Here is a 24,190-nt window from a genome sequence, read left to right on the forward strand (position 1 = left end):
AAATATGTTGTCCAGACTATGACACTAACAATACTCAGTTCTTGAACCATTAAATCAACATTATTGGAAGGACTGAAAACCACAAAAGAGTTGCTTAATATGCATATTTGAACAGTACTTACTTTTTCTTCCTCTACAACACTGCTGTTCATACATACCAATCTTATATTGTTAATCTGTGAATTTTACCATGTATGTTGGACAGAACTTTTCTCATAAATTCTTCTAACATACTTTGTACAGAGTATATTTCAGTCCTACAACAGCTCATCATAAGACTCCTGTACACAATTGATGAAGGTATTTTTAGTGACAGTGCATGACATCTTTTGATTACTAAATGATATGTTTGTGCTACATTTTCGTACAGTAGGTATGAGGACTGTTTAGTTGTACCAACAAAAATATTTACTTTCGGACATAAAATGTATTATGATATATGTCCCATCCACATGTATGTACTGCACATGTATGTAAAAGCAAGGAGGTTCAAACCTCATTGGTCAAAGTAAGATTAAATGCCGACAAGTGGTCACTATTCGACTGGTGAAGCTGCTTTTATGAATTTCTGATTTCTCCTTTCTTTTCATTTTGCACAAAACTTGCATCATGTGTAGGAAGCCATTACAACACAGTTACATATGATTGTAGGCACACATTTGTTTCAATGATAAACATCAATACGTGAGCTTTCATACAAGTGTTAGGATGCAGACAGCAGAGTCAAGCAGAAGACCATGCATGCATGGGTCGTGCAGCACAGTAGATGAGCAGACTTTGGTGGATCTATGTTTTGGATTTGTTTCAATGGTATACACCAACATATATGGTAATTGAAAATCTTGTATTAGGATGCAGGTAGTACATGTGCATTGGTACGACGCTGGGACAGGCAGTGCCTTGTGGCACATGTCGTGGATGAACAGAATATGGTGGAAATACATGTACGGTACGTTAAATTAACTGGATGTCGACATAGGTTGAATCTGTTTTGATGATGGGAGACTAACACGATCTTCCATGCTAGAGTAAGGAGTCATACATTTGAAACTGTCACTGTGCGACTGGCGGAGAGAGGCATGAGATGATGCCAATACGTTGCGGATGAACTGAATTTGTGAAATCTATTGTTGTGTTGGAAATGTACATGTACATGTAGGTTGAAAGTAATTATACAGACCAACAAACATGATCTTACATGCTAGAGTAGGACACAGATGTAGGCAATGTGTGATTGTGTCACTGTTGCGGATGACCAGAATATGGTGCATTTATGCTCGAGTAAAGACATACATGTGAAGCTGTGTCACTGTGCCACGGGTGGAGCCAGGCGTGAGATGATGCCGATGGCCTTGGTGCACATGTTGCGGATGAAGACGGGGCAGCTGGGGCGGGAGCACAGCTGCTCCATCATCACACGCAGCTCGTAGAACAGCTGTCTGCAGGGGGAGGAGGAAAGAAAAGAGAGTCACCCAGACATCTTCATCAGCATAGAGGTGATCCATTTTTGGGCCACACACATCTGTGCAAGCACTACAGCAAGGGTGCTGGCTAGTCTGCTGGTAATAAGTGTTCACACTGTTGGGTTTTTTTACATGCAAAAGTTTGACTTTTATTGTTGGATTCAGCCACATCAGTTTGATTTGTTCTTGCATCTTAAAAAATATGCTTGACTGGAAAAACATCATGAAAACAAAGCCTGAGGACCAGTTTTATGAAGTGACTACAGCATATTGAAGTTTTCCCCCTACCCTCTGCTTTTATAATGTCGGTTTGCTATATTTTCACCTTAAAATGTCTAGAAGACCAAGGAAATAAACTGGTGTGGCCTTGCAAGATAAAGTGTGATATAAATCTGTTTACCTTGAGTAGGGGTTTCTCCTGGAGGCGTACCGCAGGGTCAGGAATCGGTAGTAGATAAACGGCACCAGTAGACTCATGCGGCCTCTGGGAGGGGAAGGAGAAACATTTAATAACCACAGTCTTACTACGAGCCAACCCAGCAGACAAGGCAAGCTGCCATCCAGCCCCCGCATACTTGTGCAAGGAAGTCTAACCCCCGCACCACGGGGAACAACAGACGTGTGTGTGTGTGTGTGTGTGTGTGTGTGTGAGACTTCCGCGCTTCCGCGTTTATGAAGGATACGAATCCGGGAATGAATGGCAATAGTAATGGATAACCTCAAGTCAAGCGTACACGCTCAAACAACATCTTCAGAAAAGAGGCTGTAGCTGCACAGTTCCCGTTTAGAACTTTATTCAAGCCAACACCCAGACTAGTTTCGCCTTGTGTGTTCCCAATGGTAAGAGCTCAAATGAGCACAAGTACAATGTGTCCTAGCTTTTATAGACCAGGTTCAGAGTGCCCTACATGTAGGTGGCTTAACTATGTGACTTGACAGTTTTTTTCTGTGCTTCTACAGACATTCTGCATACTGTTTGACTCCTAGGTTGAGTACCTATGTTTGGCCTCAAGCAGGTTCAAAATCCCACCACCCTTATTGAAAAGAGTCCATCGATCCTGGTATTAGTGGATCAGACCTTACAGCCCAGTATTATACAGCTTGTACAATGGTGTGTTTATCAGTTACATAAAACAAACAAACAAGTGTCCTGACCAAGAGGACAGTAACTCACCCGAACACCATGAAGACCACTGCCGGCATCAGGAATATCTCGGTGCAGGCGATCAGGCGCAGGATGTCCTGCTGCCTAGCAACCAGCTTGTCGAGTAAGGAGCGTAGAAACTGTCCAGTATTTGGGCCATAGATCTGTTCATGGAAGAACAAAACACTGTCTTTATATATTAACTACATTGTACTTGTAGCACATGCTTAAAAAACATGGAAAATAAGAATAGAAAGTTTTGGATCAGAGGTTTACAGCAGAACATTTTCAGCCCATAATTATAATTTAATTAGGTTCTAAGGTTTCAAAATTGGATGTTATTGCAGCTTTGGACCCAGAGATACAGTTAAAGTCCTTCTAATACCAGTGGTGCATAGGGCGGTACCCAACTCCTTTTCAATAGCCCTTGGGCCACACAGCTTTGTGCAATCGCTACAGCAGGGGGCTAGTCCACTGCCGGTAGTGTGTGTTTAACTACCATATGATTATACCATACTCTGTCCCAAACGCTAAGTACTAGAATAAGCAGAGAAAGCAGTATGTAACATTTTTGAAGTCTTTGGTGTAACACTGAGGATCAAACTCATGACATACCAAATGCAAGGCAAACACAAGGCATTCACTTGGCCATTGCAACTGTTCAGAGAAACAGTAGCCTGACTAAATCATATTTCTAGCTAACAGCCCTTTCACTGATGTGCGGAGGGGCTGCATATACATGTACATGATTGTAGATCCCTGTACAGAGAGAATTTGTGTCACACAGAGAAACATGACTCACATTAAGTAACGTCTTGGTGAAGGCTGTGGCATGGAGCAGGGCAAACATGAACACAGGCATGAGAATCACTGGACATAGGGTTAAGGAGATATATATGTATGTACATTTTGGCATAAGTGCTAGATGATTATGATATATTTCTGTTCTTCAATCATGATTCTGTCATTAGTGCTTCACTAATCAGTTCAGATTAAAGGTGCCCTAAGCGATTTCAGGGGGTAAAACTTGAAATATTCTGGGGAAAACAATTCTGTTTTGTGAGGTTGAAATTGACATTTGCTTCCCCATATTAGCACATCTGCATCATTATTTCAGACTTTGGGCGCTTAAAAATAGCACAGAAGCAAGCCACAAAAGGAGTATTTTATTTATTGGGTCCCCCAAAAAATCAGCCCAGAATCCAGCCGTAACCGTTTTCTGTCGACAATTTTCGGTAACTTCCGGTCGCGCGACGTCGCAATGCTCAAGGACATTGAACCATGACCACGTGATTATTTCTTCGGATGCGTTCGGGACTTATCGGTCAGAATCGTGCATGTTCGGAAGATTTGAAATGAAGGCTGGCCTCCAAGTGCTCAGATTTTCAATGAGTTCCCACCACACAACGACATCACATTTTTGCTCCATGATGGTCGATATGTGATGGTATAGAGTTATCTAAACTTACTATGGATAGAAATCAGAAAAAAATTGATTTTGAATATACGACTTTCAGCGCCCTCATATTGCTTAGGTTGCCTTTAAATGTAGAGTTATCAACATAAATGATTTTATGAAAAATTTAAGTATATCTCTTAAAAATATATGTTTTGGACATATTTGAATAGAATAAAGGTAAAGGAAGTCCCATAGCCTTTTTGAGGCTGTAGGGGCAGTGGGATGTTATCCACTGTGACTAGGACAGGGTGTTGGAAGGCGGAGCCCATCCCTCTCCTTCCACCACCTTTTACCTCTTCAACCAATGTCAGGTCCCCAATGTTACACCTGGGTGGGGTGAGGAAAGTCATGTAAAGTCAGTGACATATCAGTGGTTAGCGCCACATGATGCCCCATTGGTGGCAAAATGCCAGGGGATTCGAACCCAGGACCTTTTGAAAAGGATACTTGTGAAGGGGAATGAGTTGACAAAGATGAGAGCGAAGAAGAGGTAGTGGGCGCTGTCCTCCAGGACCAGCTGGGCGAAGAACTCCCGGGTCAGCTGGGGGCGGGGCAGTCTCTGGTGCAGGCGCAGGACGCTGGTGATGGCGCTACTGATCAGGGCACGCTGGTAGCAGCCGTACGCAACATGGATACTGGAGGAGGGAACACAACATGATATAACAATGCAACCATGATATAACACCAATCAATACACACTGCAGGGCCTTCTCTGATGCAGCTGGGAAACACTAGTACTGGTGATGTCACTACTGATCAGGGCACGCTGGTAGCAGCCGTAAGCTACATGGATACTGTAGGACGGAAAACAGTTATACTCTAGTTAATAACAGTTACACTGCAGGGCCTTCTCTGATGCAGCTGGGAAACACTGGTGATGGCGCTACTGATCAAGGCCTGCTGGTAGCAGGCGTACGCAACATGGATACTGTAGGACGGAAAACAGTTAAACTCTAGTTAATAACAGTTACACTGCAGGGCCTTCTCTGATGCAGCTGGGAAACACTGGTGATGTCACTACTGATCAGGGCACGCTGTCAGCAGCCGTACACTAAACTGATACTGTAGGAGGGAAAATACGGTTAGTCGGGGAAGCAGCAACATTCTACAGATCTTCAAAGAAACCCCCGAAAATCATCTTCATTGAGTGAGCCATCCCCTCTGGTTGCCTTGGGATAGATCAGAGAGATCGGGATTAAAAACAAAGAAGACATCCTCTTCTGAAACAAAAGAATTATCTGAGGACTGTACGTTGTAAGTACATGAACAACATTGTATACCTTGAAAGAATATTGCCCTAAAAATGCTTTTCCTTATTCATAAACAAGTTTCCACATTCAAATAGAATCTAATTGCTAACATAAAGGAATATTTACAACCTATATTCTGAACACATTTTGTTTGTATACATATACTCACCCTAACAACGGTATAGCATACAGCAGAGAGCAGCCCACTGTGAAGACTCGACTCAGCCACAGGGCAGCATCCACCTTGTGGGCCATCATGTAGTTCTGCAACAAAGAAATCAAAATCTGTATTGGTCTGTATAACTGCCTTTTTGTTTAACAAGTTCTCCATGTTGCCTAGCCCGGTAATCAATAGGGATTGGGTGCCAAATGGTTACTTCACTGTGCTAAAGGATAACACATGCATATAATCTAAAGATAAAAAGTCTGATTGGGTGTCTATCATGAACCTCTACACTGTCGCAAACAAGAATTGATGTCAGATATGGTTAACAGTATACATGTACATTTCTGTATCTGTATCTATATAGCCGGTATAACCGCCATTTGGCATAACACACCAGCTAAGAACATGCAGAACATAGAGCTCTACATATTGTAGAACTCTATGTTCTGCATTGCCAACTAGTATGCTGCATATTTAACCTTCTCACTGCCGCCAAAACTCCATAACCAATAAATTTTGGGTACCAAATGGCTACCTTAGCACGCTGAAGGTTAAAAGACAGGTGATGACTTTTCTGATCAGGTATTTATCATTATCCACATAACTGTACCCTTACTAGTAGTAAGTCTGATTGTTAAACATCAATACATGTATCGATGGCCAGTGTGCATTGCCTCAAACATGCTATGATGATCACAGGGACAAAGGCAGACACAATATTAGAGGGTTTTTTCAGACATCAAAAATCTCATGCCTCTGTGAAATTTTTGTGAAGTTTTTAAAAATTTCCTAATCTATTCCTTATTGTAAATCTCTCTCTAATTCTGTCAATGCATTTTCCTGCCTATGCAACTTTGTACTAGCCTGAGTGCCAGCCTTTTTAGCTTCCGTCCGCTACCCTACGTCCTTACGCGGAGCGGGGCTTGGGTAGCGTACGGAAGCGAAAAAGGCTGGCACTCAGGCTAACTTTGTACACAGGCCAGGCCAACCCTTCCATCCTGGGGGACCAATTTTGGGCCTGGGCCAAGCCAACTTTGCCATCTTACCAATCTCCAGTTACACCATCTCCCCCCTCCACATCCAGGCCAATCACTCTGCAGTCTGCAATATTGAAATAACTCCAGACACACACCAAGACAAACAAGCGCACAGACTGAAAACAATACCTCCGTTTTCACAGAGGTAATTAGAAGACACAAGTGTACGTACCACCACGCCAGGTTGTGGCTCTGAGGGAGCACTCCCAGCATCCCCTGCTCCCGTGGAACCACTATCAGTAGTACTGTCAGCCATTCTGTATCTGATCTGCAGTGAAAACAAAGATATGAATTATATCATATAGCCTATGTTGGTATATAGCCTCTGTCGGTATATGGATCACAGTGACAGTGGAAAAAAAAGAAATGGATCATTTACACACTAAGAAAATACAATAAAAAAAATATAAACGGCCCAGCCGCCTTCTTTATAAGCCCATTCGAAGATTCGAGTACGCATGTGCAGTGTCAAGGGTGAAGGCCCCTGAGACGTAAACAAAACCTGTCTGGGCATTGTTATGCAAATCTAGACAAGGTCGAGACAGAACTGTTTACAAGCCAGGGCCTCACTTTTGACACTGCACATGCGCACTCGAATCTACAAATGGGCTTATTTCAGTGTATCATGTAAGGTCCCAGTCACACACTTTGTGTTAACAAGATTATGAAAACTATTTTTTTAAAACAGCCAAAGCATACCTTTAGGATATCATTACATTACTATTGTGTAGAGTAGACATTCAATAGACATCAAATGATGTAACAAGGGACATTATGGTGACACAGGGTGTAGTACTTATATCAATGCCAGCACAATAATAAGGACTGAAAATAGACAACTACCTGGTACACCTGTAATGTTGAACCATTGACAACCAAACAAATACAATTACAAACACAAACAGGTGAGTGCAAGTTCAGAGAAGTAGAGGCCTTTCTCAGATTGGTACATGATAATTTACAAAGGCAAGACCTAATCTTACAACGGCACGTCAATTTTCAGGGTACCATCAAGCATATAGTACATTGGTCAGCGCGCAGCTGCTAGTAATCCGCTGCATTGCGGGTTAACAGTAATGAAGATGATGATGATTAAAAAGATGTTGAGTCACAATCATGGCAGAGCAATTATTTGTACTCAGCAAGAAAATATTCCGTAGCTGGTTTAGGAGGAAAAACGCTCGTTTCAGATCATTCTCCCTTTTTTCTGACATCTAAGTATCATTAACAAGTCTTCTGAAACATCTCTACCCTACAAAACGCAATACTTACAGTAGAATTCGACAGATATTTGAGGATATTCGATAAAAATTGGCCGGCTGAGAATATATTTACAGCATGCTGGTGACGTCACGGGTCGGAGGTGAGAGTTCAGAGGTCGGAGTCTAAAGGTCGTTTCGCCGGTACATGTGCTGGGCACTGCGGACTTCATCATCGGTAAGGCGTAAAATTCAAGGGCAAATAGCAATGACAAACGTGTGTGCTCCGTTGGTATTGATCCCGTTACTATGGTCACCCGCGGCTAGGCCGGGACTCGAGCCAGCGACCTTGTTTTCCGGATAGAAAAGTTATTCTCCAAGCAGATGTTTGGAGGACAGATCATAACGGTCTCTAAACTTGCCCCGCTTTCGAGGCTCACCTAAACGGGACAAGCTGTAATGTGATGATCTTCCCTCCCACCATTACCTGGACGTTGTCACAAGAGATCCAGACGTCTGCACGGTTGTGAAGCTGACTCATTGATTGATTAATTGATTGACGACTCGAACTGAAGCATGTTTGTGTTGTGTTGGACCTCAGGCCACAAGGACGGCCCCTCCCCCTTTTATGTCACAAATGCATTTGATGTATGATTTGACTAGTAAACTTTTGTAGGGATACAAACTAATCAATAATCTTTCAGCAGACTTTTCCAGTCAGTCAATCACTCAATCGATCAATCAATCAATCAATCCATATTGTACTTCATTTCATATCATTTCCATCAAAACATCTGCTTGGAGACCACACATTAACACCTTTTTTTTTTACTTCACATAGAAAATGGCTTGGTCAAACCCCCGTATGCAGTACTCCTGTTTGAGGAGGTACCGTGGTCCCGTCAAACTCGTGGTACTGGACTGGGCAGGGACCGTCATCGACTACGGGGTGTGCGCGCCAGCACTGACCTTCTCTCAGATCTTCAAGAATGAAGGAGTCCCCATCTCCAACGAGGAGGCAAGGGGGCCCATGGGAGCACACAAGAGGGTGAGATTAGAAAAACAACTAGCCTGGACACCATACCATTGGGGGCTTCTCGATATCTCTACAGCGCTAGGAGCAACCCCGCCGCCCAGACAGCTTAGTCCGCTCGGGGTGTGTTAACGGCCTTGGATTAGATTACGGTGGCAGCCTAATTACGATGGCTGCGAAACTACCATGGCTGCGAAAGAACACAGGCTGACAGAAGCAGGTCAATGTAGCACAGTGAGCCCAGTAAAACACACCTAAGCCGACATGTAGAGACTGGATACCAGGCTAACAAACAACAATCCCGTCTTGGCTGTTCAGCAAATAAGATAACTTACATCAAGGAGGTTAACCTTTTGGACCCAAGATTGTTCAAGCAAATCATTCCTTCTTGATAAGGTGGGAGTAGCCTGGTATCTAAACATATTATCGCTGCTGAGACTGTTTTGCCTTCTGCTCAAATAGGACAGGACGAAAGAGCCTTTGCAGCTGTAATATCTACATCTACCTTTTGATACCCCCATATACATGTAGCCCCATCAGGGGCAAAGTAGGGGGGAGTTGAGGTCCCGGGCTAAGGCGGGCAGGTCTCGGGCCAGGCACAGAACGACTCAACGGTGGGAGCCGTCACAACCGTGCCAGGCAGGGTTTTCACTGGGGAAGTATGAGTGTTTGTATGAATCGGTTCTTGCGTAGATAGTCTGAAACTTGAGGTGGTGGCTCCCCCGCCATTCAGGAGAATAATAGGTTCAGATGAGGCTAAGTCTGGGGCAGACTGATGATGTCTGTTTCCCCCTCCGTAATCTGTCAGGTTCACATCCAGCGCGTTCTGGAGAACGAGAGCGTGAGGGGGCGGTGGATCCAGAAGCATGGCGGACCCCCCACGGAGGAGGATGTGGATCGCATGTACGCCAACTTCGTCCCCATGCAGCTGTCCGTCATGAAGAACTACTCCACCATGATACCAGGTCAGTTATTTGATTTAGGAACAAAGTTTGATGACAACTTTAATTTGTATTTACAGTTAAGATTTCAAACATGCTGACTTATTTTAGTTTACAATCCAAGTGGAGGTTAAACATGTTAAAGGAATGCATATGCAGATATGTTACTACTGATCAAAGTTCAGCATAAGCACAATGTGTTATTTGCTTTAGGAACAAAGTTCGATGACAATTTTATGTTTATAGTTATGATTTCAAGCATGTCGATTTGCTTTGGTTACAAGCCTAGGGTTGGAGGTCAGAGTGATGCATACAGGTGATGACTCAAGTGAAAAGGAGCACCTAGCTTTGGTTAAGGATGTTCTCCCAGATTGGACATAAAGCTTGAATTCCCGTGTTTGAGGAGAGAGCCACAACTCGAGCAAGTTTAAGATCCCACCACACTTATCGCTAAGAGTAGGAGTTCATCCCGGTGAGTAGATCAAACCTTACAGTCTGGTATTACACAGCTTGTACTTACTGTACAAAAACTGGTGTGGTATGCCTAAAGGTGACAAACAAACAAACAAACAAAACGTAAAGGATCTAAACCCTTGTCCCATCCCAGGTGCTGTAGAGACAGTGAACCATCTCAGAGAGAAGGGGATGAAGATTGGCTCCACGACCGGCTACACCACCCCCATCCTGGACGACCTGAAGCCGGTCGCCGCGAAGCAAGGTTACGAGCCGGACTTCTACGCCGCGGCCGACATGGTCCCGCAGGCACGCCCATGCCCGTATATGGTGTGGCTGAACGCCATCAAGCTTGACGTGCATCCTATTGAAGCTGTTGTGAAGGTGTGCTTGTTTTCTATTTTATTGATAGCTAGAGCTGTCTCCAGCTTTTCAAGTTTTTCCGTCCCACTCATTGTTTGGGAGCTAATTTTTGTTACAAAATCTATCATTATAGCTTACAAGAATACATTTTCATCAACTACATGTGATGCAGCTCAGATTTTTTGACAGACAGGGTGACATTTTGTCCTCCCAAACAGCCCTGTTGGTGGCAGACTTCACACAATTTATATGTACATACATGTAGGTCAGACGCACACAGGCACACACAAACAAGACAAAAACAATACTCCACTCCCTTGGGGTAAAGTAAAAAATCTGATTTGTACATTCTAAAATTAGGACACAATGTACACAATGTATCTCCCACAGGTGGATGACACAGTGGACGGAGTAAAGGAGGGAACGTCAGCAGGATGCTGGGCCGTGGGCGTGGCAAAAACGGTAGGTTTACGAGTTCTGCATGTATGTATCTGAGCTTACTTTGAGTTCCATGCATATTCATCATTACCATATTTCTTTGTCAAAGAAGATGATAATACTTTGAAATGTATCTACAGTTAAACTGATCTGGGATTTAGAGGTTCAAAAACTAGATTGATTTCTTTGATCTGCACTGTTCTGGGTATACAGTATATACCAGCTAACTATGACCATATGTGGTACATGTGTATATTTACCATAATTGATATATATCCCAACCATCATAGAAGACAAAGTTACACATTTATCTACATCGAAACATATTTGGGATTTCTCTTTTTAAATGCCCAAAAACTGAATTTATTGCTTTCCATCATCATTCATGAACATGACTTTTGACCCTTGACCCTGGTTGCTAGGGTAACTACGTGGGGGCGACGGAGGAAGAGGTGGCGGCCATGAGCCAGGGCGAGCTGGACAGGAAGCTGCAGCGCGCCTACGACACGCTGATCGACTCCGGCGCTCACTACGTCATCGACAGCATCGTCGACCTGCCTGGTGTCATAGCAGACATCAACCGCCGGTTAGCAGCAGGGGAGAGGCCTTGATTTCCACATGACAAAACAACTGCTACCCTTTGCCCTAAGTCTTGATATTTGTTGATATTAGGTAGCAGAGCATACACTGAAGAATAGAAATCAGATGCCCTCCCTTATGCAGGGACCACCCAGTCTCCCTGATCACACTGATACCAGACACTGGGACAGCATGAAAATTGATTGATGTGCAAAGCTAGCAGATAATTGTGAATCCATAGAGCCCATTGGAAAAGTCTGGTCACCCCCACCCCCCAAATTTGTGGATGCCCTGTCTATAAATCCTAACTAAAAGCCTGCACTCAGTAAATGTAGTGTCAACATATAGGTTTCTCAAGGAAAAATCTTAATGCTCAAATGAACTTGACTTTCTTCTTTGTTTTTCTGATAGCGTGATTGTTGTCTTAGCAGAATACAACTTGATGTAGAGTTGATAGCATGATGATCTGTGGTCTTCCTGAAAACCTACATTTTATCTATAATGCCTTCTTGTTTTGTTTTGAAATTCTCTTCAGCTTCTGTGTGTGCTATAGTCTAGTATGATCACGGCAGAATGACAGCGCTTGTACAAAATTAATAAACATAATTGCTGCATTTTCATGGCTGCATGATTAGCCATGAACTTAATTGTCTATGTATTTCACATTGAGTCTTGCTCACGCAACCAAAATAAAGCTGTAGATGCTATTTACACCGGTAAACCTTGATTTTAATCTTTATCTTAAATTCTTTAACAGAACCAATTTCCACCTTAAATAGACCATTTTCAGTATACACCGATATCACAAAATATATCGCTAGCCAGTAAGAGTTATCTTGGCTAAGAGCAACATCAATAGACAATTTTTGCAACATCTTAATTCATCTTACATTTAATGGATCCAGGTATTTGTTCCTTCTGTGGCAAGCTCAAAACCTGGCCACTACCATGTCTCTACCATACTGCTGTCAAAATCACTGCACGACTATATTCCACCCACGTACACATACACAAAAAATGTGACCTTCTATGAATATATCTATGCTCAAACCAAGGACTAGCCAACCTCCAACATTCAGAATAATCACATAACATGCTACCATTATTTTTCTAAATTATAATTTGGAAAGAAACACATTTGCTTACCAGAGCAAGTTGGGTTGTGTGGTTGTGCCTCATGCTTGCTAGTCTTGCAGCAAATCGGTAGAAATTCGTAATATAAGATTAAACATGATTATTCATGGCACAGTCATGCAGACCAATGATGCTGAGCCACATCGCCTATACAATAGCAATTTCCTGGTCAATCCTGTCTATGTTTTGAAAGCTTCTTATATTAGGCCACACCAATTTGATTTGTTGGCTCTCGGATTTTGAAAAAATATGCTTCAGATGAAAAACATAATGTAAACAAACCTTGAGGTCCATGCCTCTGTGCACTTAGTTTTTTGCTGTAAAATGATAAATACAGTTATAGTCATCACAGTTATACATGTAGTTAGTTAAAATCCTCCCATACCATAAGGTGTATAGGGCGGTGCCCATCCCGGTTTCATAGCCCTGGGCCACTCTGTGGTGCAATCACTGCAGCAGAGGGCTAGTCCACTGGCAGTGGGGTGTGTTTAACTTCCATACTGTTTCATAAGTATGTACCATTTTTATAAAGTCTTTGGTATGACTCAATTTGCCTCTTGTCCAGAGGTGTCCTACCCGGGAGTTGAACTCGGGCCTTCTGGTTCCAAGTAATTTGAACCAGATGTGGTAAGTGACAGAAGCGCAGACCACTACACCACAGGGACACCCCCTATACATGTAGTAATACATTAATATTGACGTTTTCGTCCTTGCCCTCTGCTTTTATATATCTGCTTGCTATACTTTCACCTTAATGCCTGGGAACCAAGGGGATAGATTGATGTAGCCAATGCATATTCATATTATCTAAATTCTACATCATTTTTCAGTCACATCTTGCCATATACAGTCATGTAATAATACGTTTTTGGTGACAAAAGTCTGAAAGGAAGCTAACTAAAATTTGTGAGACAGCTAAGCCTAATATAGGTGTGGGCTGACACACATATATAAAATCATAGGCCACAGATTATACATATTCAGGAAACTTTATTTTCCTTAAGAGAAGACATGTTTTCTGTTTTTCCTGAAAGAAAAAGGCAGACAAGGGAATAACAAAAGAATGGCTTTCATATTTCAGAGAAGTAACAAATATTCATAAAACATTTCTCTCAAAAACTTAGCAAAACAAAATAATTATTGAGATAAAGTGATGCAATGTATTAATTTTTGTGCAATCTACTAGTATATTCTCTTCATCACATACATTAAGGCTTTCAAATGGTTAGCTATCTGTATCTACACATAAATGTATGTAATAGCATACTCAATTGTTACATTATAGCTTTCTTTAGGGTCTTCTTCTTATAGCAGTATCTGCATAAGACCATTTTATCTAACTCTCAGTGAAACTTGACAAACAATGAAGCACCATAAAGGCACGTGGTCCCTGTGGAGAAGTCGATGCTCTAATTCTTATCGTACGGAAATTATAATATTATTGTAATTTTTGGCTAACATCTCAAGGAATGATTGTAACTGGTCTTCAACAACTTTGGTCCCATTACACAGGTTTTTCCTGTTAGTTTACATTACATTATAACATCAGGGCTTGAATTCCACACCAGATTCTGCATACCTGTACTAGTACTAGTGCAGTACACATTAAAAATCTAATCTGGAGTCCAGGCTTGTCAGTTTAGTCCATTTTCAATGGAGTATCGACCATTGGAAGCTGACTAAAGCCAACAAGACTGGAATCTATTGAAAATTATAAATTCTGTCTGTGTAATCCAAAACATTTGAGTGGCTCTCAATGACCTTGCTTTGTGATGAAGTGATAAAATGAAAATGAAAAATTTTAAAAAATCGCCAGCACCAGACAGATTTGCCTTACATGTGATCACAGTCAATACAGCAAACAATATCCACATACACTTATATACCCAGTACATTGTATATGAACCCAGTATATTGACCAGTACCTCTACAACTCCAATCATACCTGCACTAACCTACTTATGCAGGTGGTATTTCGAGCCCTGAACACTAAAGCACCTAAATGTGGAAAGACACATCATTCACAAACAAGCCTGCCGTGGCATGTCAACTTTAAAACATGGTCAGCGACTCAGCGTGCTATGGTATCTCTATAGCATATCCATCTCTTGTCTAGGGCACTCACTGCTATACACAATACAATACAAAATATGTCTTTCTGTTATCTACTATGTGAGTTGTAATAAATTTTATCTCAATGAAATCAGGAAAAACTTTCTGATCCTTACAAATACCCAAGATATTGTTCCAGCCCTACTACATGTACATCACAAGCTTTATTTTTCTGTGAACTGGCTAAATTGTGAGTCATAACACCAAACATTAAATCCTTTCACCCTGCAACATTGCAAGTGGTCTATATTTTTTACCCGCCATCCAGAAAGTTTCCGCAAATAACAGGTGGGTATTTTGAGCTATGCAAAAGTTGATCTTTCTTTTTTTCAGAACTATGTTATAGCATAATTTACTTATTCCACAAATACAAATCTTTTAATGTCTTTCCTTCCTTCCATCTGTACGTACATATCAGACCAGAGAATCAGATACATGTATTGCAAAATAAAACATTTGTAAATAGCTCCATGCACGACATACATGTACATAGCGATATCAATTCATACAAATACATTGTAGTAGACTCTGATGTCAAAAATTCCACCAATAAAGATATGGAAATTGTTACATACGTAATGTAGCCAGATTTAGTGTGTCAAGCACTGAGCCAAATACGATCCTTACAAAATATATTTGCCAATTATTCTCAGCAACTTTGACGAGAAGGTACTCATACTAGTATTTATCTGTATCTCTACACACAACCTGAAACACACACACACAAACATACATGTAGACAACATGGAATCTGGAGAAGTCTACTGAGGCATATTCTTTGTTTGGCCACACCAATTTAATACATCGGTTCTCGGACTTCAAAAAAATCTAAACTGGAACAATTTGGGATGGAATCCTTGTTGTGATGCCACCATAAATGAAGAAGAGTCCAAATAAGGCCCTGAGGAAACTTAAGCCTTAAGGTAGCTTCAAAATTACAGAAACATCAGCCTGGTAACTTTTCACTAGGTCATGTCAAAGAATTTTCCGTGAACACTTCAGATTTTCTTTCCAATCTTCTGTCTGCATCCTGAGACCTCTTGCTAGATGTTTACTAGAGAAATTATCAAGGGAATAAATTGGTGTGGCCTTAACCTTCTCCCTGCTGCCTAACCCTGTAGCCGATACAAATTTGGTGCCAAAAGGCTGCTTCAGCAGGGAGAAGGTTAAATGATGCAATGTCTACATCATCTGCATGTCAGCAAAGTTGTAGAAGTTGTCGACGTCGGTCGCTGCTTTGGCCGGACTGTCGGAGGTGTAGACGACCGCAGCGGCGCTCCCCACCACGGCTTGGACGTTTTCTTTACAAGAGTGCACGCTGTTGGTTCCGTTGTACTCAATTCCAATCACCGGTCCTGGAATGAAATGGGAAATGAATTGTTATGACAGTTGTATACTAAAGAACAGAAGGAGAATTCTTTCTGTGTTACAGTAACCTGCTGTTAATCTACATGTAGAAAGCAAGCAAATGTAAGACATGTCATTTCGAGATGTCACAAATATTCAAATTTCATCCCCTGTAGATGATATAGGGAAATATATTATTTTCTTAACATGACAGTTTAAGGTCTGACTCTGAGGTCACTCCTTTGCAGTGCCACCTAGCTTTAGTAGAAAGTACTGCATCCTCTTTTCAAGATTAGATTGCGTCTCCATCTGAATGCAACACCAGACCCATATTTTATTTTTGTAATACATGTACTGGGATACTATAGGCAGTGAATCCTCTCCCAAAGATGGTATCAATATATCGGTATGTGTGAGTGTAAGGATATGTTTATAGTTTTATCAGGACATCATGTCATCTATCTTAGATTGTTATATTTTGTCTGACCCTTCTGTTTTCCCTCATGACTGGTACCTCAACGAAAAGCAGCCAGCAGGCCAATTTTAGTTTTGAATACATAAAGGCTCTTGAAAACAAACAAAAGAAGGTCAAGCACCATTTCTTCACCTCTTTGAGCTGCTTGTAAAAACAACTCCAACTCAGCGGAGGACCCGTCCCAAAAATACTACTCTACAATCATGATCTCAATGAAAAGTGAGGCTGACAGTTGGAGTTTTTCATGAACATATAATTATAAAGGCAAAACACAGAATTTCAATGTGTACACTAAGTCTAAATTAATCACAAACTACAAAGGTCAAGGAGCACTTCTTCACCTCTTTGAGCTGCTTGTACAAATAACTCCAACTCAGCGGAGGACCCGTCCCAAGAATACTATTATACAATCATGATCTCAATGAAAAGCGAGTCTGACAGGCAAACACAGAATTGCAATGTGCGCACTAAGTCTAAATTAATCACAAACTACAAAGGTCAAGGAGCACTTCTTCACCTCTTTGAGCTGCTTGTACAAATAACTCCAACTCAGCGGACGACCCGAACACTCGTCTCACGTCGTCCCCCGTCATACTGATCTCCTTCGTCTGCATCAAGGCACAACCTGCATTCTCCTGGCCCATCTTCTGTAGAAACCGCCGGGCCAGCTCGCGGTTGTCTACGTCGCCAGAGAAGAATACCACGAGACACGACTCGTCCGAGGTCTTCCGCCGCGAGCCTCTCGTGATGGGGATGACGCTGTCCTGCGATTGGGTGGAGATCTGGACCCCCTGGAACTGCTCCGTGGTGGGATTTGGCAGGCAGTCTTCAACCTTGACGTCCTCCGAGAGAAGCCCCCAGCTGTTCTCCCCAGGCACGGGCGTGAAGTCATGGATGTTGCTCCAGTTGTTGTTGAACACGCTGAGCCCCGCCGCGGTGAACTGGGACTCGAGCTCGGGGTAGAAGTACTGGAAGCAGGCGAACTTCATCCCCGTAGACGCCTCGATGATGGGCTGGGTGGCGCAGCTCAGGAAGCAGTCTATCTTCTTGCAGTCGCGCGTGCGGAACTGCTGACAGGCGAACATGCACTTACAGTCCTTGCAGTCGCGGATGAACACACTGCCCTTGATGGGTCCCAGGAAGATGCGGCAGTTGATGCAGTCGTCGATCGTTATCGTGGCCGCGTGGTCGAAGATGAAGATGTTGCAGTTCTCGCAGTCCTGGATGATGAACTGTTGGCCGTTGACGGTGCCGGGTACCCGACCGACCGTCTCATCCTGGTAACAAGGCAAGAACAGACAACACTGTCACCACATTGCAGCAGAATACTGTAAATGCAGAAATGTTCGCGGTGGTTTTATGTTCGCGGCTTTTACAGCGACCGTTTCACCGCGAACTTAAAACCACAGCGAACATTTTTGTCCAATGCTGTAGCAGTATGTAACTATAGCACTGCCACAAAATTAAAACCACCGCGAACACTCCATTTTCCCCTTAGAACGAAATAAAAACCATGCGAACTTAAAATGCATTTACGTATACAGTACTAGTAATATATATTCCAATTTCCAAGTGAACAACAGATAGCCTGCATACCATCGTAGTTAGCAGCGAGAGTCTCTGCTGCGAGAGTATACTATAACCTCACGAGGATGGTAACCTAGGATATATGCAACAGATACAAAAGTGACCGGAATTCTCAAACTACCTGCTAGGAGTTCATGTACGTTGCAGTCAGCTATCAGAGAGGACCGAAGCAATACATGAATGGATAACTAAGAATTTTTCTCTCAAGTATGAACATACGATACAAGAATCTGCAAATCAGTGTCTCAATGAGGGGCTTAGGAAAATCAGTCCAAATTATTTCCTTCGATCTCAGACAAAAAGAGCCTGTAGAGTAGAGTAGAGTAGAGTTTCTTCGGCCAGGTAGGAATCGGCTGGTTCCATTTTAGGCTGCTCTTCACTTTTATGTCACAGTCATTTCCAGTTTGTGGGGGTAATAGAGGGAGGGGCGAGTGTAGAGATTGAATAAGGCACATAACTGGGTGCACTTGAGTACAGTGTCACGACCTTGAAGATTCGAACTTGACCTTTACAACAGAAAACCCTCCACCTGTCAGTCTGTACACAGGTGTGAACATGTAATTGTCACCTTTAGGTTCGCTATGGTGAAGTCCTTTGGGTCCACCTTGTCCCGTCTGTCCCAGCTGTACACCTTCGGCGCCTCCTCCTCTTGCGCCGCCGGCTCCTCGGGGTGTGAACACAGGCACCCCATGTCTGTGTCGGGCGGGAATCCTTCGGAATCGGAGAGAATTTTGGAAGGAAAATGAGGAAAAATCGCCCCGCCTTGAACCAAACACCTGCTGAACGTTTGGAATGAGCTAATTGAACCAGAGCGAGGCTCCAGCCTCACTTTCGGAACAGGATTTAGTTTCAGATGTCAACTCATCGCTGATTGGTTCAAATTGTGAACACTGACCAATCACGGAGAATTTGACATCACTTCCCTTGTTTTCACGACAAAATGGCGGACGGCTTGAAAAAGTGCGAATGAATCGCCTGGAAATTTGGACATTTTGGCGATTTTCGTGAGATATATGGAATTTTATTGAATTCTGACGAATGGTGAGTACACAATGTGTCGTGAGGTACTTGATCCGGGTGAGCTTATTCATTTTTATCGCTTGATTGTTGTGTAAGATTGATGTTACACGAACATGTACTGACAGCTAGCTAGCAGACGAAAACACTCGGTTGTCAAAACATACAGCTAGCTTGTGCGAGCTGTTAAACCATTTCACGTATTTTTGTTGGAGTCTAGATATCTTATTTATCACCCAATTATCTATGATTAAATCAAATTTTGTCATTTGTTTGAAGTATCTAGGTAGAAAAATAGATATTCGGCAGTTTGCATAAGATGAATAAGCTAGTTCGGAGTTGCTACTACCAAGGAAGTTAAAATAGGATATTTTTTAACCTCCTTGCTACTACGCATGTGCAGTGTCAAAGGTGAAGGCCCCCGGCTCGTATACAGTGCTCGCCTGGGCATTGTCTAGATTTGCATAACAACGCCCGACTGGCTTTGTTGACGTCTGGGGGGCCTTCACCTTTGACACTGCACATGCGTAGTAACAACTCCGAACTAGCTTATTACCTGATCTAGTATACATCCCCTTGAATAAAGTGAAAGTGAGTTTTTATTTGTGTTCTGCATACAGGCGTATGTGGATCCTATGTGGTGACTATATCATAATGCAAAGATTTGTCATGTTTGAACAGAAGAAATTTGCAATAGCATGACTAATAAGATTTGTAAAATTATTGACAATATGAGAGTCATTATGTTACTTTGAAAAAACACTCCTTTTCAGTAAGATGCTGTCCCGACCCGTCCTCATCACTGCTGCCGGCATCACGAGCTGCCTGCTGTTCCTCTACACAGTCAGCAAGACTGGGCACATCCCAGGTCAGGTCCAGATAGATACTCTTTACCTCAGGGAAAATGGAGGTACCGTATTGTAATCAGTTTGCGTGTTTGTTTGCTTGCTTGTTTGTCCAGGTTTGCAGTTATGCAGCCTGCCAGGATTTAAGGCCAAAATGGTGTAATAGGATACTTGGAGAATTGGAAGTCTAGCTTGGCTTCTTGGGTCCAATGTTGTAGATGGACAGGAAATGATTGCGTGCAATCGTAGCATAGATTGATGTCTCATGGCTGCACCCACACAGTAATGTCAGGTCATTAGGTGTACCCATTTAGAGCTTGTCTCAATAATGTTCAGCATATTGTCTCTAAAAAAAAATTTTGGATTATCATTAATACAATGTAACCCAGCCAGGGTTACATGGAAAAAGGGTCTTACATCTAACATCTGGCAGTATGCAACATAGAATGGCATCACAAAGAAATATCCTGCATTTGCTTGCAAATGTTTGCTGTCTTTCTAATCTTCCAGTCAATGTATCACGTGTCAGTTTAACTTTGTTTTAATGTACAGAACATGTTATTCAGTTCTTGGGCTGCCAAATGTTCTTTTGATAAAAAGCCCAAAGCTTGTAACTGTCGGATTTCTTTCTGATCATTCTCTTTTCTGTTTTTCTCCCTAGGCACCGTTGACCCACCCATCCTGGGTGCCCTTACAGACAGCCCTAAGCACGTGTTAGTAACCGGAGCAGCGGGCTTCATAGGGTTCCACCTGACCAGGGCTCTGCTGGACAAGCCTCACGCTAGAGTCTTTGGGGTGGACAACTTTGACAAGTGGTCTGACTTGAAGCTGAAGCAGGTGGGTGGTGCTGCCATTAATAGATCTTAACTGTCTTGGAATGGAACTCTCTACCATATACAGCCACCTGAGGAAATAGGATTATCCACACACTACTAGTACTACCTCTTGGGCGTGTGACCCCAACAAAGGGGTGTTGTCCAGTATACTACCAGAACTAGAACCAGATAGATACAATATACTGTGAATCATGAAATGTTTGCAGCGGTTGTATGTTTGCCTTTTCACTGTGACTTCTTCGTAGTTAAAAGTAGATAGTATCTGTATAATTATATACCTAAAATATACCATTGGGAACTTGATAACATAGTACCTGACTAGATTTGATTTGATATCATGAAATTTTACTGTAGGGAACTTTTAAACACTGATCTAGACAATCTCTGTGTCTTTAACCTATTAAAGGACAGAGCTCATTAACTGTATGAATAAGGGTTCTGTTAGAGGATGCAGGAGACATCTGTGAAGAGGAGTATCTGACTATACTGTAAAAACTTAGTAAGAGTTTAAAACACTGATCCAAACAATCTCTGTATCTTTTCCTCAGGACAGAGCTCATGAGCTGTGTGAATACAGGGCTCTGTAAGATGATGCAGAGACATCTGTGAAGAGGACTAAACTGTACCATATTGAGAAACTAAGTACGAGACCCAGTCTAAAACACTGACCCAAACAATCTCTGGGTCCTTACCCCAGGACAGGGCCCATGAGCTGTATGAATACGGAGTTGCCCTTGAGGATGGAGACATCTGCTACCAGGAGTACCTGACTAAACTGTACCTTACAAAACAAGTACAAAACGAGACAGTACAATGTGTATAATAGACTCACTCAGTGTAAAACACTGAAACAATCTCTGTATCTTTACCCCCAGGACAGAGCCCATGAGCTGTATGAATACGGAGTTGCCCTTGAGGACGGGGACATCTGTGACCTTGAGTACCTGACAGACCTCTTCATCAGGGAGAACTTCACCCATGTGGTGCACCTGGCGGGGAGGTCGGGGGTCAGAGGTCAGGACCTGGACGCGGCCGCCATCATGGAGAACAATGTGGAGTGCTTTGTGACCTTGCTGGAGGTCGTGAAAAACTATAAAGTGAGTTATCATGCAGAATAGAAAACAATCTTTGATTTCCAACACACATGGTCTAGTGGTATTGTAAAATCTATTCTGGCATGCCACAACCAAAACCTACAAGTTAGCCAAAACACTTAAGATTGACCAGCTTTAGCTATACATGTATGTTAGCTGAGTAGAATAAATAAAAGATTATCAAAACACTCTTAAACTTAATTTAAAGGTTAACATTGTATTTATTTATAAAATTCTTTTACAAAGATAATCAAAGCTTTGCTTGATACATTTTGTGTTTAGTTGTTTCAAACATACAATTGCTGTAAGGAAAAGCTGCTCGGAACGTTGAATACTCAATGTTATTGTTTGGTTTTTCAAGTATTAAAAGTACTAGAAACAGCCATGATAACACATCCTTTCTCTTTCAATTCTTCCTACTTTCAGAACATCAAGCTCGTTTACGCCTCGTCAGCGTCGGTCTACGGAAGCTCTTCCCCGCTTCCCTTCTCCCCCTCTCACCCTGTAATCCAACCTGACACCATAGAGGGCCTTGCCAAGCGGACAGTAGAGCTCCTAGCACAGGGGTACTGTAAGGAGTTTGGGGTGCAGCAGGTGGGGCTATGTTTTGGCAGGTCACTTCATGAATTCAGTACATTGTATTAACATCAGGACTGCATGGGTCTCATATTTTGGTACCAACAGCAGAAGAAAGCTCTTAGTTCTCAAGTTTTGTAACACACAAATGACAAGTTTTTAAGAATAAGATATTTAACCATTAAGCATTTATTTGTAACACACAAATGACAAGTTTTGAAGAATGAGATATTTAACCTTTAGCTGGTATGTTAAGATTTTGTTCAACGGATTTGTTAAATCATAGACAGATTTTGAACAGTATAGCAGAAGCATGGTTGTCTATTGTAGAATAGCTTTTTTGGCTATTTTGCCTGCTTCATGTTTGTTTTTTTTGTTGCTAAAACCGAGAAACTGGATGGATGTGGCTTTAACGATGCGTACAATGTAGGTGGGTCTGCGTTTCTTCACGGTGTACGGGCCGTGGGGGCGCGAGGACTCGGCGCTGAACACCTTCACACAGCAGCTGCTGGAGGGAGAAGTTCTGCAGGTGTTCCACACCAGGTGGGTATCGGGACGTTTTGGCACCTGGACAGTTTAGCACAAGGCCTATAGGACGATGTTGTGGTTATGAAAGATGTTAGAGTTCTACAGGTGGGATCTGGTGGGAGAATATTCCTTTTTTTCTTTGGCATGCTGTAGTGATGTGGCATCGCGGTGGTGGAATGGCAGGGTGTTTGGCCCAGAACCCAGAAGTCATAGGTTCGAATCCTGACATGCCCCGCTGATGTTGTGCCCTTGGGAAAGACAATTAATATGAATTTCCTCACTTCACTCATGAGTACCTAGCTTTGATTAGAGATGTCCCTCGGACAGGACATTAAATGCAGGTGCCATGTTTGGGGAGCCACACCTCAAACATTTAAAAGAACCCACCACACTTATCAGAAAGGACTGGCCAGGGCTGTCTACTGAGGGCCTGTTGCTCTGTGCAGGGACGGAGATCTGAACTTCATGATGTAAGATTAAAGAATATTTATAAGCTTAAAATGACAAATTAACTTACTTCATTTTAGTTTTGACAGATTTAACAACGAAAATTAACAACATGATCTCCCTATCAATGAGTGGGATGGGGAGGAATTAGATTTAGAGCTTGAGACAGCTCTAGAATAGGTGCACCTAACCAAACAATTCATCTGCATAACATGAACCAAAGTAGAATTTCAGAAAAACATTTTGCATTTATCGGTCTTGTTTTCCAGGGAGGGCCGACCCCTTGAGAGAGACTTCTTGTACGTGGAGGATGCGGTGCGAGGTGTCCTGTCTGCCCTGGACCTCAGCCCTGCTCACTGTGGACAGGTGTTTAACCTGGCTTCAGGTCAGGCCCAGTCAGCAGTGGACATAGTGGCTCTACTGGAGCAGCAGCTCAATATTCAAGCTCAGGCCGTGAGTTATTGCTTGTTTAGAGTTAGACAGTACAGAGTGGTGGACATGCTAATTATCTAATACCAGCTCATAAAAGAAGGAGAAATAGTCATGTCTTTAACAACAACACAAGTATCAGATTTATCAACCTAGGATTTAGTTGTTTGAAAATTCTTTTTTTCTTAGCACTATCGTACAGTAGAACTCATTACCACCAAGCACAGTAGAGCATCCT

At 42.4% G+C, this 24,190-nt stretch overlaps 4 protein-coding genes across 5 annotated transcripts; 2 read left to right on the plus strand and 2 right to left on the minus strand.

Moving 5' to 3' along the window:
• LOC136436163 (transmembrane protein 33-like) lies at positions 1-7,897 on the minus strand. Its single transcript, XM_066429943.1, has 8 exons — positions 7,792-7,897; positions 6,692-6,787; positions 5,486-5,580; positions 4,514-4,701; positions 3,410-3,477; positions 2,638-2,771; positions 1,864-1,947; positions 1-1,439 (listed from the first exon to the last, which is right to left on the minus strand). The coding sequence occupies exons 2-8, from the start codon at positions 6,773-6,775 to the stop codon at positions 1,307-1,309; spliced, it is 786 nt and encodes a 261-aa protein (XP_066286040.1). The 5' UTR covers positions 6,776-6,787; positions 7,792-7,897; the 3' UTR covers positions 1-1,306.
• On the plus strand, positions 7,869-12,246 carry LOC136436162 (phosphonoacetaldehyde hydrolase-like). 2 transcript variants are annotated; one of them, XM_066429941.1, is made up of 6 exons: positions 7,869-7,956; positions 8,560-8,766; positions 9,560-9,716; positions 10,300-10,529; positions 10,899-10,970; positions 11,369-12,246. In XM_066429941.1, the coding sequence occupies exons 1-6, from the start codon at positions 7,927-7,929 to the stop codon at positions 11,555-11,557; spliced, it is 885 nt and encodes a 294-aa protein (XP_066286038.1). In that variant the 5' UTR covers positions 7,869-7,926; the 3' UTR covers positions 11,558-12,246. The 2 variants fall into 2 exon arrangements, with proteins under 2 accessions (XP_066286038.1, XP_066286039.1); XM_066429942.1 differs by lacking the exon at positions 7,869-7,956 and adding an exon at positions 8,116-8,241.
• Positions 12,247-13,629: 1,383 nt separating this feature from the next.
• On the minus strand, positions 13,630-19,002 carry LOC136436147 (protein XRP2-like). The gene is made up of 3 exons (XM_066429920.1): positions 18,749-19,002; positions 17,111-17,870; positions 13,630-16,126 (listed from the first exon to the last, which is right to left on the minus strand). Exons 1-3 carry the CDS (start codon positions 18,869-18,871, stop codon positions 15,954-15,956), a joined length of 1,056 nt encoding a protein of 351 aa, XP_066286017.1. The 5' UTR covers positions 18,872-19,002; the 3' UTR covers positions 13,630-15,953.
• Positions 19,003-19,111: 109 nt separating this feature from the next.
• Positions 19,112-24,036, plus strand: LOC136437178 (uncharacterized). Its single transcript, XM_066431661.1, has 7 exons — positions 19,112-19,221; positions 19,971-20,065; positions 20,704-20,879; positions 21,754-21,975; positions 22,399-22,566; positions 22,979-23,091; positions 23,793-24,036. The coding sequence occupies exons 2-7, from the start codon at positions 19,975-19,977 to the stop codon at positions 24,034-24,036; spliced, it is 1,014 nt and encodes a 337-aa protein (XP_066287758.1). The 5' UTR covers positions 19,112-19,221; positions 19,971-19,974.
• Positions 24,037-24,190: the final 154 nt, after the last annotated feature.

This window comes from Branchiostoma lanceolatum, chromosome 6 (assembly GCF_035083965.1).
Source record: "Branchiostoma lanceolatum isolate klBraLanc5 chromosome 6, klBraLanc5.hap2, whole genome shotgun sequence".
NCBI classification, from domain to species: domain Eukaryota; kingdom Metazoa; phylum Chordata; class Leptocardii; order Amphioxiformes; family Branchiostomatidae; genus Branchiostoma; species Branchiostoma lanceolatum.

What these genes read in the sequence shown, in the direction of transcription:
- LOC136436163 (XM_066429943.1), bottom strand. Translation starts at nt 6,775, where the DNA reads ATGGCTGACAGTACTACTGATAGTGGTTCCACGGGAGCAGGGGATGCT. An exon ending in AGCCACAACCTGGCGTGGTG is followed by an intron (nt 5,581 to 6,691) that starts GTACGTACACTT and finishes TCTTTGTTGCAG; the next exon opens with AACTACATGATGGCCCACAA. An exon ending in GTGGTCTTCATGGTGTTCGG is followed by an intron (nt 1,948 to 2,637) that starts GTGAGTTACTGT and finishes TTCCCCTCCCAG; the next exon opens with AGGCCGCATGAGTCTACTGG.
- LOC136436162 (XM_066429941.1), top strand. Translation starts at nt 7,927, where the DNA reads ATGTGCTGGGCACTGCGGACTTCATCATCG. An exon ending in CTACTCCACCATGATACCAG is followed by an intron (nt 9,717 to 10,299) that starts GTCAGTTATTTG and finishes GTCCCATCCCAG; the next exon opens with GTGCTGTAGAGACAGTGAAC. An exon ending in CCGTGGGCGTGGCAAAAACG is followed by an intron (nt 10,971 to 11,368) that starts GTAGGTTTACGA and finishes CCTGGTTGCTAG; the next exon opens with GGTAACTACGTGGGGGCGAC.
- LOC136436147 (XM_066429920.1), bottom strand. Translation starts at nt 18,871, where the DNA reads ATGGGGTGCCTGTGTTCACACCCCGAGGAGCCGGCGGCGCAAGAGGAG. An exon ending in TCACCATAGCGAACCTAAAG is followed by an intron (nt 17,871 to 18,748) that starts GTGACAATTACA and finishes CCTTGTTACCAG; the next exon opens with GATGAGACGGTCGGTCGGGT. An exon ending in TGTACAAGCAGCTCAAAGAG is followed by an intron (nt 16,127 to 17,110) that starts GTGAAGAAGTGC and finishes ATTTCATTCCAG; the next exon opens with GACCGGTGATTGGAATTGAG.
- LOC136437178 (XM_066431661.1), top strand. Translation starts at nt 19,975, where the DNA reads ATGCTGTCCCGACCCGTCCTCATCACTGCTGCCGGCATCACGAGCTGC. An exon ending in AGGTCGTGAAAAACTATAAA is followed by an intron (nt 21,976 to 22,398) that starts GTGAGTTATCAT and finishes TCCTACTTTCAG; the next exon opens with AACATCAAGCTCGTTTACGC. An exon ending in AGGAGTTTGGGGTGCAGCAG is followed by an intron (nt 22,567 to 22,978) that starts GTGGGGCTATGT and finishes CGTACAATGTAG; the next exon opens with GTGGGTCTGCGTTTCTTCAC.